Source organism: Pteropus vampyrus, unplaced genomic scaffold (assembly GCF_000151845.1).
Source record: "Pteropus vampyrus isolate Shadow unplaced genomic scaffold, Pvam_2.0 Scaffold202, whole genome shotgun sequence".
NCBI classification, from domain to species: Eukaryota; Metazoa; Chordata; class Mammalia; order Chiroptera; family Pteropodidae; genus Pteropus; species Pteropus vampyrus.
Window position 1 is genome coordinate 2,907,323 of NW_011888983.1, and position 11,990 is coordinate 2,919,312.

Below are 11,990 nucleotides of genomic sequence, written 5' to 3' on the forward strand. Positions count from 1 at the left end.
CCAAGTGAGGTTTCAGTATGTAGAGAAGCAGGCAGGACATTTCGGGCAGAGGAATCAGCCCATGAGATGGTCTGGGGTGGGGAAAGAGCCGTGCACACGCGCATATCCCCGGCAGCCTGTGATGGGGAGGGGAGACTGCGACAGGTAGGGCTGGCTTGTGGAAGCCTAAATGTCAGGCCGGAAGTTTGGTCTTTGGTTTCCAGGCAGCAGGAGCTCTTGAGGGCTCCGGAAGGGAGGAAGGTGGTGATGAGGCCTGTATCCCCAGATGGCTCTGGTCCTCCCAGAAGCACCCAGTTCGGTGTTTGCAGTGAGCTCTGGGTAGAAAAGGAATGTGCTCTCTGTGCCTCACTCTTTCCAGCCAGCAGTCTCCCCCGGCCTGCCCACACCCACATGCATCTTCCCTCTCCCTTGCTCTCCTCCAATCCTGGGGCAGCCACACCACCCTCTGGCGACCCATCATTCCCCTGAGTCCAGCCTTCACATCAGGCACTCGCTAGCAGGAGAGGGCTCAGTCAGACTCAGACCTTTTTGGGGTCCCAGAGTTCATACCATCCCCAGCCAGGGAAAATAAGCAGGACCCCCAGGGCTGTGAGATTGAGAGGTTCATCCTGGAGAGGAACTTAGGAGGGCAGGATGACTCAGGATAGGTGACTACACCCCAGCATGTGATCAGCTGGCCTGGGGAAGGACAGCCTCCACTGGTCCTCAGCCAACTCCAGCTTCCTGTACTCTTTTCTGGGGTGACTGTCCTTGCTTGGACATACAGTGCTTGGCACAGCTCCTTCCTCCAGGGAGGATGACCCAATAGCTGCCTTTGGGGCTGAATCACCTCCCCAGCCCTGGGAGGGGCCTGCAGGGAGCTGACAGGTCAGCACCCCTGACTACATTAGGCTTAGAAATCAAGCAGGACCCACATCCCTGAATGCAGAGGGCCCACAGGCCAAATCTGTCCCATAGGCATGTTTGACCCATCTCGTGTTTCATAATGAATAACCATTAGTTATAAACATTTAAAAGTCAGGAGATTTTATTTAAAAGCTTGTATGTTTAATTTCTCTTAAGAAATCAGTTCTAGTGTCACTGGGCTCACCTTCTGCCTGTCCACTGTGGACTGGAAGAGAGGGCAGCTGCCCCTTGAGGTAGGCCCACCCAGATGGGCACCCATGGATCTCACCCTCCTGGCCCTGAGCAGTTGGGTTTGTGATCTCGGGACCTGTATCTGTCTCCTAAGGCTGCTGTAACAAATGACCACAAACTTGGTAGCTTAAAAGAACTGAACTTTATTCTCTCGTGTCTCTGGGGGCCAGAAGTTAAATTAAGGTGTCAGAAGGGCCACAGTCCCTCTGAAGGCTCTGGGGAGAATCCTTCCTTGACCCTTGCAGTTTCTGGTGGCTCTAAGTATTCTTGGCTTGTGGCTACAGGACTCCAGTCTCTGCCTCCGACTTCACATGGCTTCTCCTCTCTCTGTCAAATCTCCTTTTCTTTCCCTTATAAGGACCTTTGTCATTGGATTCACGGCTCACCTGGATAATCCAGGATATGTCATCTCAAGATTCTTAATTATATCTTTGAAGATCCTTTTTCTCGATAAGTTTACTTTCACAAGTTCCTAGAGATTCAGCAGGGCTATACTTTTGTAGGCCACCATTCAAACCACTTCCTGCCTCAGTTCCCATCTCTATCAAATGGAGATAATATCACCTTCTCAGTTTGTTGTGAGACTGAATGAGCTGGAAGTGCCTGGGACATATTAGATATTGTTAATGTTCTTCTTAATCTAAAAAGGAAAAGAGCCACCTCTGCAGAGCCCAGAGTGGCACGTTCACCCCTCAGGAATCTAACAGCCCATCCTCCATTAACTCCCACAGACAACGGCCCAGTAGGCAAGCGGCACACAGGCACGGCCACTGTGTTCGTCACTGTCTTGGACGTGAATGACAACCGGCCCATCTTTCTGCAAAGCAGCTATGAGGCCAGTGTCCCCGAGGACATTCCTGAGGGCCACAGCATTGTTCAGGTAGGTGGCCGTGGCCCTCTGGCACAGCTGGTAGGCTGGGGGCAGGCAGGGCCACCCTCAGGTCCAAGCACGCATGCTTAGTGATATCATGGCAGAGAGGCATGGAAACAGGAGAGGGTCCAGCTACTGCTCCAGAAGTAGCCAGTGCTATGGGGAGAGGGAGACCCAGGCCTGTCCTCCCTCCTGAGGAGAGTAGGCCCCCAGGTTATGTAGCTGAGGCCAGGGCCCTGGCTCCCCAAAAAGCATAACGAAGGCCTTAGCCCTCCTCTTCTCCCCCGCTCTCTCACAGCCCTCTCCTCATCCCCGACCCCACCCAGAAGAGCCTTTCAGAGCCGGGAGGAGAGGTTAACGTCACATTTTCCCAGAAAGGAATTGGGAGCCAGGGCCCAGCAAGGCCCAGAACAGAGCGGCTTTCATGAGGCCCTTGGCCCAAGTTCCCCTCTTGAGAAATAAACAGGCACAAGAAGAAAGGGAGCAGACTCAGAGGGAGAATGGGGAGGACCTGAAAATGAGGCTCTGGTGCCCTCCCCGAGCAACCAGAGGCCTCAGTTGCTGGGTGGAGAGGGATGCTGGGAATAAATCACCCTCTTAAACAGCTGCGAGGGTTTCTGACTTAGAGGCTGAGCCAAACACAGCAAGTCTAGGCCTGTCCACTAGGACAGGCTCCAGACTTGGGAGACTGGGAGTGCACCCATCACCCTGCATTAGAACCAGGAGAAAGGCAGGAAAGGGGCTGGGAGCAGGGTGCTGAATCCCAGAGGCACCAAGAGTCCAGGAAGCCATGGGGGTTTGCAAGGGTCTGGGGCTGGTTCCTAAAGGAGGAAGCTGGAGGTTCTCTCCCTTTGGGCCTCTACTCCTGTGGGCTTGGAGGGCCTCTCTCCTCTAGCCTAGTAACTACCACCCCAGTTCACTGACAGGTCTCCCAGGACAAGCCTGGGAACATACCTGGGGGGTATGGCAAGACCTTCGAGAGCCCCTCTCCCCATCCCCAGCCTTTCCTTCTCCTTCAGGCCTCAGGGCAGCCTCACCCGCCCACCCCTTGTGTCCAGGAAGAGAACACCTAGTGCCAAGCAGAGCACCTGGCCAGGGGATGACGTGGGAGACTGAGTATAGGTAAATTCTTCCTGGGATGTCTCAGAGAGGCCCTGGGGAAGGGAACCAGGAAGAGGTTAACAAGCTGGAAGAGGGGAGGCCTGCCCCACTTTTTAAACCTGAAGAATTGGTTTCTGTTACACAACACGACTCACCCTGAAATCCTAGAGCTTATGAGTAATAAAAGGCAGCCCTGGAATTCTCCCCATTTCTCAGGGGGAAATTCAGGCACTAGTGACTTCTCCAAGGCCCTGGAAACAAGTTTCTGGCCAAGCAGGACTCAACTCTCTGATATCAGATTAACCTGGAAGGAAGGCACAGTGGGCCTGCTTGAAGAGAAAGCTTCTCTCGAGGGGCATTTGAGGGAAGAAGAGGGTTCCCACAGGACTCTAAGGCTTTGGGGAGTAAGGGCACACCCAGACCACACCTCCCTTCACTTAGTACACGGAACCTTGTACTTCCGTGCCCTGGCTAGTAAGGCAGAGTGAGGGGTCGGACACAGTCTCACCCTCTGTGAGCTCCTAGGCTCATAGGAGGGAGAAGACATAGCAAGGATGACCCACACCGCCAAGAGAAGGTGATCCCTGTCCTCCCTCCGAGGTATAACGAGTAGGTCCAGTCCCAGGCAAGAGGTGGCTTTCAGCTGGAGAGCAAAAAGGGTTTCCCAGAGGGGGTGCCTTGTGAAGCATAAGGCACAGCCAGGGGAGGACAGATTGTTCAGTTTGTGTGGTGTCTTGGGTCAAGATGAGGCTAGAAAGATACTTTGGAGCCAGCTCTCAGAGGTCACTGAACTAATTGGTCCAGACTAAGGAGTGGCTTTATCCGACCTGCAATAGGGAGCCAGTGATGGTTTTGAAACTGGGGAGTGGTGAAACTAAAACTCACTCTTTGAAAAGACCTGGCTGGCTATACTGTGGGTCATAGCAGGGTGGGGTGGGCAGCCCCGTGGCCGAGTATAAGGTAGTCCTGGCCAGCTGACTCTCTGGGGTAAGTGCTAGGCATCTCAGACCCCCTCTGCCTAAATGTAGGACCCAACCAAAGTATAGAGCCCTGCCCTTGTGAGGAGAGGTTGAAGGCTAGAGATCCTGAGAAGCCCAATTTCGGGATGAGATTGCTTCGACAGGCAGCCAGTCAATGAAGCAGTCACCAAAAAGACAGACAGTACACCCACTGTGGTCCAGGCCTGAGATACCGTAGCTGTCCTGGAGAGGTCTGGACCATCCCACCCAAAGAGAGGCTCCCCCTTTCCTGGGTGAGGCATGGAGCCACTACGATGTGTCCTCAGAGCCGAGGTGGCATCACCTTCGGCTAGTGACAGTGCATCCTGCCACCGACACAGCACCAGTCCTGGCCTCTGCAAGGAGCTTCTCAACCCATTATCAGTCCCTTCCCGATCCATCCTGGTGTGGCTGCACTGAACGGGGACCACCAAGATCAAAATTGACTAGACAGTCTTGAGAGCCTCACTTACCCCTCCTCCCAGCAAGCACCCAGACTCCTGATCCACCGCAAGGGTGCTGGCTGCTCCCCTCGATTACTAGGTGAATGCTGGCAGGGCCCAGGAAATCTGAGGAGAAGAGTCCCTGGGCTCCCTTTTGCTTTGGATGCTGAGTTGGCCCAGAGGGCAGGACAATAACTTGCCCTTAGTGTAAGTTGAGTATTTCACTTGGCCGGAGGGAACCTTTGGCCATTTGGCAACTCCCACTCGAATTCAAGCTGGTTTTGGCACTGGGGGTTGGGCAGGGCTTCTGTTAGGAAGCAGGGGCACTGTTTCCTGGAGATGGTCAGTGCCTGGTTGCCAGAGAGGGGCCCTGGGGAACCCAGGTTGTACTGTCCAGAACCTCTGATCAAAAGTCCAGATGGCTGCAGGTTCTGCACAGTTGGTCCAGCAGTCTTTCAGCAGGTAGCAGCTAAAAGGTCTGCGGAGAGGAAGGTATTCTTCTAGGGGCTGTCTCTGGGAAAGGCCACAGGCCTGGGCACACAGGGAACCACTGGTGGGCAGCATATTGCCCAGGGTGTTTGGATCGCTGTCCTCTTGCAGCCTGTGGTGCCAGGCTGTGTCTGAGGGAGGAGGATCCATGGGGAGGAAACCCCATCACATTTTGGTGGATTCTATGTGTTCCCAGCTGTGGTCATCATCACGGTCTGGCAGGGGGCGTTGAGATGCAGCAGGATGGTCACGGCGAAAGCTGTGCAGGGAGCAGCGCAGGGAGCCCAGGCGCTTCCAGAGCCGGAGCTGGGGCTCGCCGGGGCTCCCGGGATGGTGAGGCATGCGCTCGTGAGCCTGGCGGCTCGGGTCCAGTGCGGCTGGTTTGCAGAGGGTCATGAACAGCAGACAGGTGGCCAGCAGGAGGAAGATGCTGGCCAGGGCAATGAGCACGGGGAGAGGGTCAGCTGCCTCTGATGGGCTCCCTGGAGTGACAGGAACTGTGAGGAAGGTGCGGGGGCTGGAGGCCTCTGTACTCATGGCTCCTGCAACAGGAATGGGACAGAAGCTCAGAGGCAAATCAACTGAACCTAGAGCTGGGGAGGGAGGGGGACACTAATGGGAACTGGGCGCTGCTAAACTAGCTGCGGATAACATCATGACCATTTTACACAGAGGCAACAAGTCTAAGGTCACACAGTAAATAAGCGATGGAGCTGGGGCCCGAACTCAGGTCCTCTTTCTGCTATACCTCCCTGCCTGCCTGCTGAGGAGGAGATAGAGTAATGTCTTACCGGCATTTTAAAATGAATTATTATGAATTACAAAAGTCTTACACCTGAAAACTTGGGATCCAAGACCAACTCCATCAATAAGTTTCTCTGTGACGCTGGAATGAGTCATAGATAATAGGATTCTGCAACTGGCAAGGACCCTAGCAATTATCCGATGCCAAGGTACGACCTGGGAGCCCGCCCACTAGTGTGTTTTGTTTGGTTCTTACAGTATTTTTTTTATACATTTAAATTGCAAATATTTTTAAAACCACAAACAAACAAAACTAGAGTTTTCACATAAGCGTCTGAATGTCTGGCACCCCTTGAAACTTCAGAATTTCAACGCTGGCAACGTTATGCCTGGCACCCAGGGGCTGGGGCTGAGCAGCAGCTGCCTCCTTTAGAGAGGGCACTGGTCCCCAGCTGACCACACTCCCCACAGTCCCACTGCACACCTATGTCACCTCCGTGGCCCCATGGGCATTCCTGTTGGTGTTTTCTGGGCAGTCCAATTTGCTCCTATGACAAGGGAGGAAACTGAGACCCAAATAAGGGAAGTCCAGGCCAAGGCCACACCGTGAGCCAGTGGCCAAACAAAGGCCAGAACTAGGTTTCCTGACTCCTGGCCTTAGCCGCGCTTCTGGCTTCCAATCCTCCCTCAGGGCTCACTGAGCTGGTCTGAGGACAGGTGGGAAATAACCTACAGAGAACAACAGAGGTGACAAGGTGGGGTTTGAACCTCCCACACACACTAGTCACCTGTTATCACTTAAGACCATCCCACTAGAGGGAACTTGGCAGATGGTCCTTACAGATCAGGCTGAGTGGTTACAAATAAACACGCTTACAGGGCCTGGCCGGTAGATAACATGTGACCAAAGAGGACAGGTGGGCAGGTCTACCTGGAGAGCACTCTCAAGGAGGTGGAGGTGCCTCGGCTAGGCTGATGGAATGCCAGGATGCAGGCCCAGTGCGGTCAGCTCTTCCAGTTTCCCAAGAGAAGCCAGAAATCTGAATTTTTAAGCAAACTTAAAATGTTATTTAAATATTAGTGAGGTTTAAATGTTGGCAATCAATTCATATTGGGGAGTGTGGAGATTGCAGAGACCAAACAAACTGGATTGCAAAAAATTCAAAATGAATTTTCAAATATTTAAAACACTACAACAGCCAAAGAAAACACATTAGCAGGCCATATCCAGCTTTGCAGTTCAGCATTCATGATCTATGATTTCTACTAACACAGGACAGGAAATCCCCAAAAAGGTCCAATAATAATTGTGTTCTTCTCTCTGACCTTGGAGACTTTCGTGAGACTACGGATAGAAGATTTTCCCTCCTTTCTCACGACTTGCAGCTTAGTCTAACTCAGTCAAGCGTTTCTAGCACTTGGTAGGAGGAAGGTCCTCAAGTCACATCAAGGCTCTGCAGGTGGCTGCAGAGTCCATATCAGCAGGCAGTGGGGAGTGGAGAGGGCCTACCCCGTCCTCACCCTCCTGAGCCCCCATCCCCTCCCCCAGACATTCACCACAGCTGCAAGACCTAACTCCCGACTCCCTGTGCCCAGCCTCCTTCCTGCTTGCATCCTTGCCCTGTGCCCAGCCAACCGAGGGCATCCAGTGTACCCCACCCCAGCCCCCCACCCATTCCCTAGCACCACTCCTTCCAGGATTTCCAGGGAGAACACAACCCCTCCCAGCTCCCAACCGAAAACTCTGATCCCTGACCAGCTGCCAGGGCCTCTGCCTTGCTGGTGTGGCCTGGAGAGGCAGCCAGACGTGGGTTGGCCCTGCCTTGAATCTGAGCAGGGAAGAGGGGTGGGGCGTGCCCACTGTCATCTCCCACAGGGAGAAAACTAATTGTCTCTCTATCCTACCCTGGGCGTTGCTTGGCTGGGAATAAGAAAAGGGCAGTTTGAAGTGGGAGAAGTCTCAATCCTGCTAGTCCTACTGTTATTTCAAGTCTTCTCATGGATCTGGAGACCTTATCAGGCTAGAAAAGCAGGTCCTGGCTTCAGTCCTTAATAAAAAGATAAACAAGGCTTATAATTAGCATCTGAGTAATTCCCTTGGAAGCAAGAGGTTCTGAAGTGGTTGAAAACATCAAGCCACCCTCCCTGAAACACATGCAATGTCAACTGTGAGGCCCCCTTGATGTCCCCTCTGCCCAGCCAGGCTGGCTGGTTCTGGAGAAAGGAGGCCTCCATCAGACCAAGGCTAGGAATCGCCTTGAGAGCAGGTGAAATCTCTTCCATGCCACTGGAGTCCAGGGCACTCTTGCAGGCCCTGCTCTGGACATAGCTCCGCAAGCTTAGTCTAGAACCTTCTTTCTTGCCTCAGAGCTCCATAAAGCAGGGTCTATGAGTAGAGGGACTGACCTCACAGCATATCTTGCTGTATGGCCTTAGGCTAGCCACTGCCCCTCACTGGGACTTGTTTTCACTCTATACTAAAGCAGAGGGATTCCCCAGGTTTGAGCATACTTTCACATGTTCCCCCAGAGGACCCCAACAAGGGTCTGGCCCCACTTTCCTCACCAGGCCTTCTTCTGCAGTCCCCCAAGCACTAACCTCAGAGCCAGCCCTCAGGAGTCCTGAGCTGGGTGGAAGGTCGTCTCAGCTTTCCAAGAGAGGCCCGAGAAGCACCGGGCACCACCTGCGACCCCAACCCACCCCGGGACTCTGCAGTTCCCTGCGTCCCTCAGTCAGCCAGGCTGGGCAAAGTGGGCTGTCTCCCTTTACTCTCCTGCTGGACTTGGCTTTGTCTGAAAGAGTTGGGGCCCTGCCTTGGGGGAGGGGACACCCAAGAGGGTAGGGATGGCAACTGGGTTGGACAAGGGAGAGGGGAGCTGTGGTCTGGAGCCCTCCCAGGGCCTCACTCCAGCCTGTCTCCTTGGAGCCCTCTGGAGGGGTTGGGCAGGGGCACTTGGGGAATGCTGGGGGAGGGTTTCAAGGCCTCCGCAGCCCATGGCTCTCACCTTCCCCTGGTGGACATTTGAATGGTATCGTCTGTCAGGCAGCAGCCAGTGGGTCACTATTCAGTGCTTGCCAACCCCCAGGTTACCAGGGAGAGGGGCTCACAGCGGGAGGGGAACAGGCAGAGAAATGGGCCCTGGTAGCCCCTGAGGCCCCTCCTCCCTCCATCCTCCCTCCATCGCCCTAGTCCTCTCACCTTCCAGGCTTCTCTCTCAACTTCCCAGAAAAGTACTTTCCCTTTGAAAGTGTCTGGCTACAGACATGAGGAGTGAGAGGCATGTTCAAAGGTCAAAGAGATCACTGGGCAGAAAGCCTAGGATTGAGGGGCAGCCAAAGCTGTGCTCTTCATAGTTTGGGTGAGCTCTTGGAGACCCTCCAGGCAGTGGCTCTCCCAACACCACCCCCCGCCCCACACACACACACACACACACACAGATGCCCCTCCCCCGGCCTCCCTTCTTCCCCAAAGCCAGAGCTTCCCTGGCAACCAGCTACCTCCTTAGAAGCCTCAGTCTTAAGTAGCTTCTCCATCAAGGACCCCCACGCTCCCAGAAATACAACACAGTGGGGCAGGGGAAGTTGTGGCTCTGCCTGAGCCCGGGGTCCACCCCCTTTTTTGGAGCCCTAGTTTTTGGTATTTAGCTTTTTCCTCCTGCCCTTAGCCCTTGATCTCAAAAGGAGCATTCTTTGCACAGCTCCAAATGGACCCTCCTGTGGACTGTCAAAGTCCTTTAGATGACTGAGGTGTCATCCAGCCCCTTCTCTCAGATGACAAAACTGAGGTCCAGAGAGGTGTGGCCTCTTCAGGGTCACCAAGTCAAGAAGCGCTCACACAATTTACCACCCTAGGTGAGGTTCCTAGGCACTCAAAAGGCTGAAGGAGGGAACTGTGGAGGTATGAGCTGACCTAGTCAAGGCTGTATCCATCACCTACCTTCTCCCTGTCCTCCCCAAGAACCTGGAAGAGAATCAGGGAGGAGAGCTGGCAGGTCTCCCGCCACAAACAGAGCAGCACGGAGACATCTACAGTCAGATGTCCTCGTGGGGGATGAGAAAGACAGACATGTCCCTCTCTCCCGTCCCGCATCTCCGGCCTCTCTGGGAAACCACAGGTTTGGGCAGGATGGGCTGGGGGTACTGTAGAGGGAAGGAGAGAAGCTCCACAAACGTCTTCTCTCCCCCTTCTCGTGGGGTGGAATTCCAGGAGTGACCTCATATCTCATTCTCCCTCAGTTAATGGCCACAGATGCCGACGAGGGCGAGTTCGGGCGTGTGTGGTACCGCATCCTTCATGGTGAGTGGGCTGCCTTTGGGCGGCGGAGGCCGGCCTTCCTGCTCTTGGGATGGCAGAGCTTCTCTAGGCTCCCAAGGGCCTGGGAGGTGAGGTCAAGGAAGCCCCAAGTACTGTACACGCGAGCGGGCCAGAGAAAGGAAACAGGGACATTCTTCGATCATTTGCACCAAGTTGGATGTTTTTTAAGTGAGGGTACTGCATTTGATCACTATGCTCTTGAAGTTCCTCATGTCCCACAGTAGGACATTACCCTGAGAGAGGGATTCTTGGGGACAAGTGCAGCCCCCAGCAGCAAGCTTCCCAGAGACTGTCATTGGCACAAAATGTATCATGTGCCCATCCCCAAACCAATCACCTTGGACCGTGCTCTCAAACTTCCCAAAATGAGTCTCATTGGCCAACTAGAATCATGTGACCATCCTCAGCCCTGAAACAATCACTGTGGCTGGAGACTAAAATATGCTGATCTGCTTTCTCTTGGAATCAGAGTAAAATCACCCCTGTGCAAGGCATATGCACTGAGTGTAGAGGAGGGTGGATACCCAGAGGAAAATCAGGGTACCATTACCACAAATGGATGCAGGACCAACCTGGAGATGTCCATGAAATCTTGGCTTAAGCCACCACAGAGAATTTGGTTTTAGTTCCTCTCTGTGTAGTGCCCAGATCCCTCTGAATATTGAATCCAATGACACTTCTGGGTATGGGTTCTCAGAGGACCCCCAGGCTTCCCGCAAGGAGGACACATAGTAAACTTCTGCCCCCTCCCTCCCATCCTGTCAGGCCAGGAGAGCATGGGGCAGAGGCCTGCTTGCCATTGTGGGCTTTGGCCAAGCTCCTGAGGCCTCTGGGCAGGGTCAGCATTCTGGGGGTCTGGGACCCCTTCTTCCCCCCGCTCTCTGCCCACCCCATGATTCCATGAGGATCCTGCTCCAGGACAGAACTCATGCATCTTTTCTATCTCTCCCTACAGGTAACCATGGCAATAACTTCCGGATCCACGTCAGCAGTGGACTTCTGATGCGAGGACCCCAGGCCCTGGACCGGGAGCAGGACTCATCCCACGTGCTGATAGTGGAGGCCTACAACCACGACCTGGGCCCTATGCGGAGCTCTGTCAGGGTGAGGTCGGGGGCGGGCTGGGCAGCTCTTGGATAGCCAGTCAGCAGATCGTGAAGCCCTACATCCCCTTTAGCACTGACTTCAGGGCTGGGCCAATGCCCTAGGTGAAGAGGAGATGGCCCCTCTCTGGGGCCTGGTGGGGCAAGGCTATCGCTGATTTAGGTGCTGAATGACACCTGGAGCTAAAAGGTACAGTGGAGGGTGCCACAGGCTTAGCCCAGCCTAGGATCTTGGCTCTGAGCCTCGGTTTCTCCAAATGTGGAAGGGGGCCAATGATATTGATATCTGTCCAAAAGAATGAAAGAGGTGTTCTTACCATACTAACCCCCTATAGTCACATGACTCTCTACAATGAGCCACGGAAATCTCATATATGTGATCTTGGAGATGTAGATGTTGCCAACTTCATTTTACAAATGAGGAAACTGAGGCACAGAAAAGTCATTAGCAATAGACTTCTGAGCTCAGGTCTTTTGAGTCCAAGTTCAGTGCTCTTTCCACTGAAAGTGTCCCCCTAATGCCCTGGTGACAACTTCCAGCTGTTCTGTCAAATTTAGTCTTTTCTGCCCACCCTTATTCACCTTGGGCCTCTCCTCTAGGCAGCTGAAATCAAATCAGCCTTCATCTCCATGAATGGTCAAAAACAGACACACAAATATTCCCCCCAGCTGGGCTGGTTTACGCACACGCCTACCAAGTGGCAGGGGAATAACTGAGATGACCTCTCAAGATCACCCCATCCTACCCCCACTGCATACTCAGCAGCTCACAGCCCCTTCCCCTAAACC

General features: G+C 53.9%; 2 protein-coding genes across 2 annotated transcripts in view; one reads left to right on the forward strand and one right to left on the reverse strand.

The window, feature by feature from the left end:
* The window catches only part of LOC105300142 (cadherin-23-like), a 93,540-nt gene that overhangs the window by 65,994 nt on the left and 15,556 nt on the right, over positions 1-11,990 (forward strand). Inside the window, exons 16-19 of the mRNA XM_023537857.1 lie at positions 1,869-2,017; positions 10,020-10,080; positions 11,054-11,202; positions 11,802-11,838. Of these exons, the coding sequence (XP_023393625.1) occupies positions 1,869-2,017; positions 10,020-10,080; positions 11,054-11,202; positions 11,802-11,838 (396 nt within the window). The remainder of the gene's footprint in view (positions 1-1,868; positions 2,018-10,019; positions 10,081-11,053; positions 11,203-11,801; positions 11,839-11,990) is intronic.
* CUNH10orf105 (chromosome unknown C10orf105 homolog) lies at positions 5,205-5,576 on the reverse strand. Its single transcript, XM_011372179.1, has one exon. The coding sequence runs from the start codon at positions 5,574-5,576 to the stop codon at positions 5,205-5,207; it is 372 nt and encodes a 123-aa protein (XP_011370481.1).

Excerpts from the sequence above, each read along its gene's own strand:
- CUNH10orf105 (XM_011372179.1), bottom strand. The coding sequence starts at position 5,576 with ATGAGTACAGAGGCCTCCAGCCCCCGCACCTTCCTCACAGTTCCTGTC.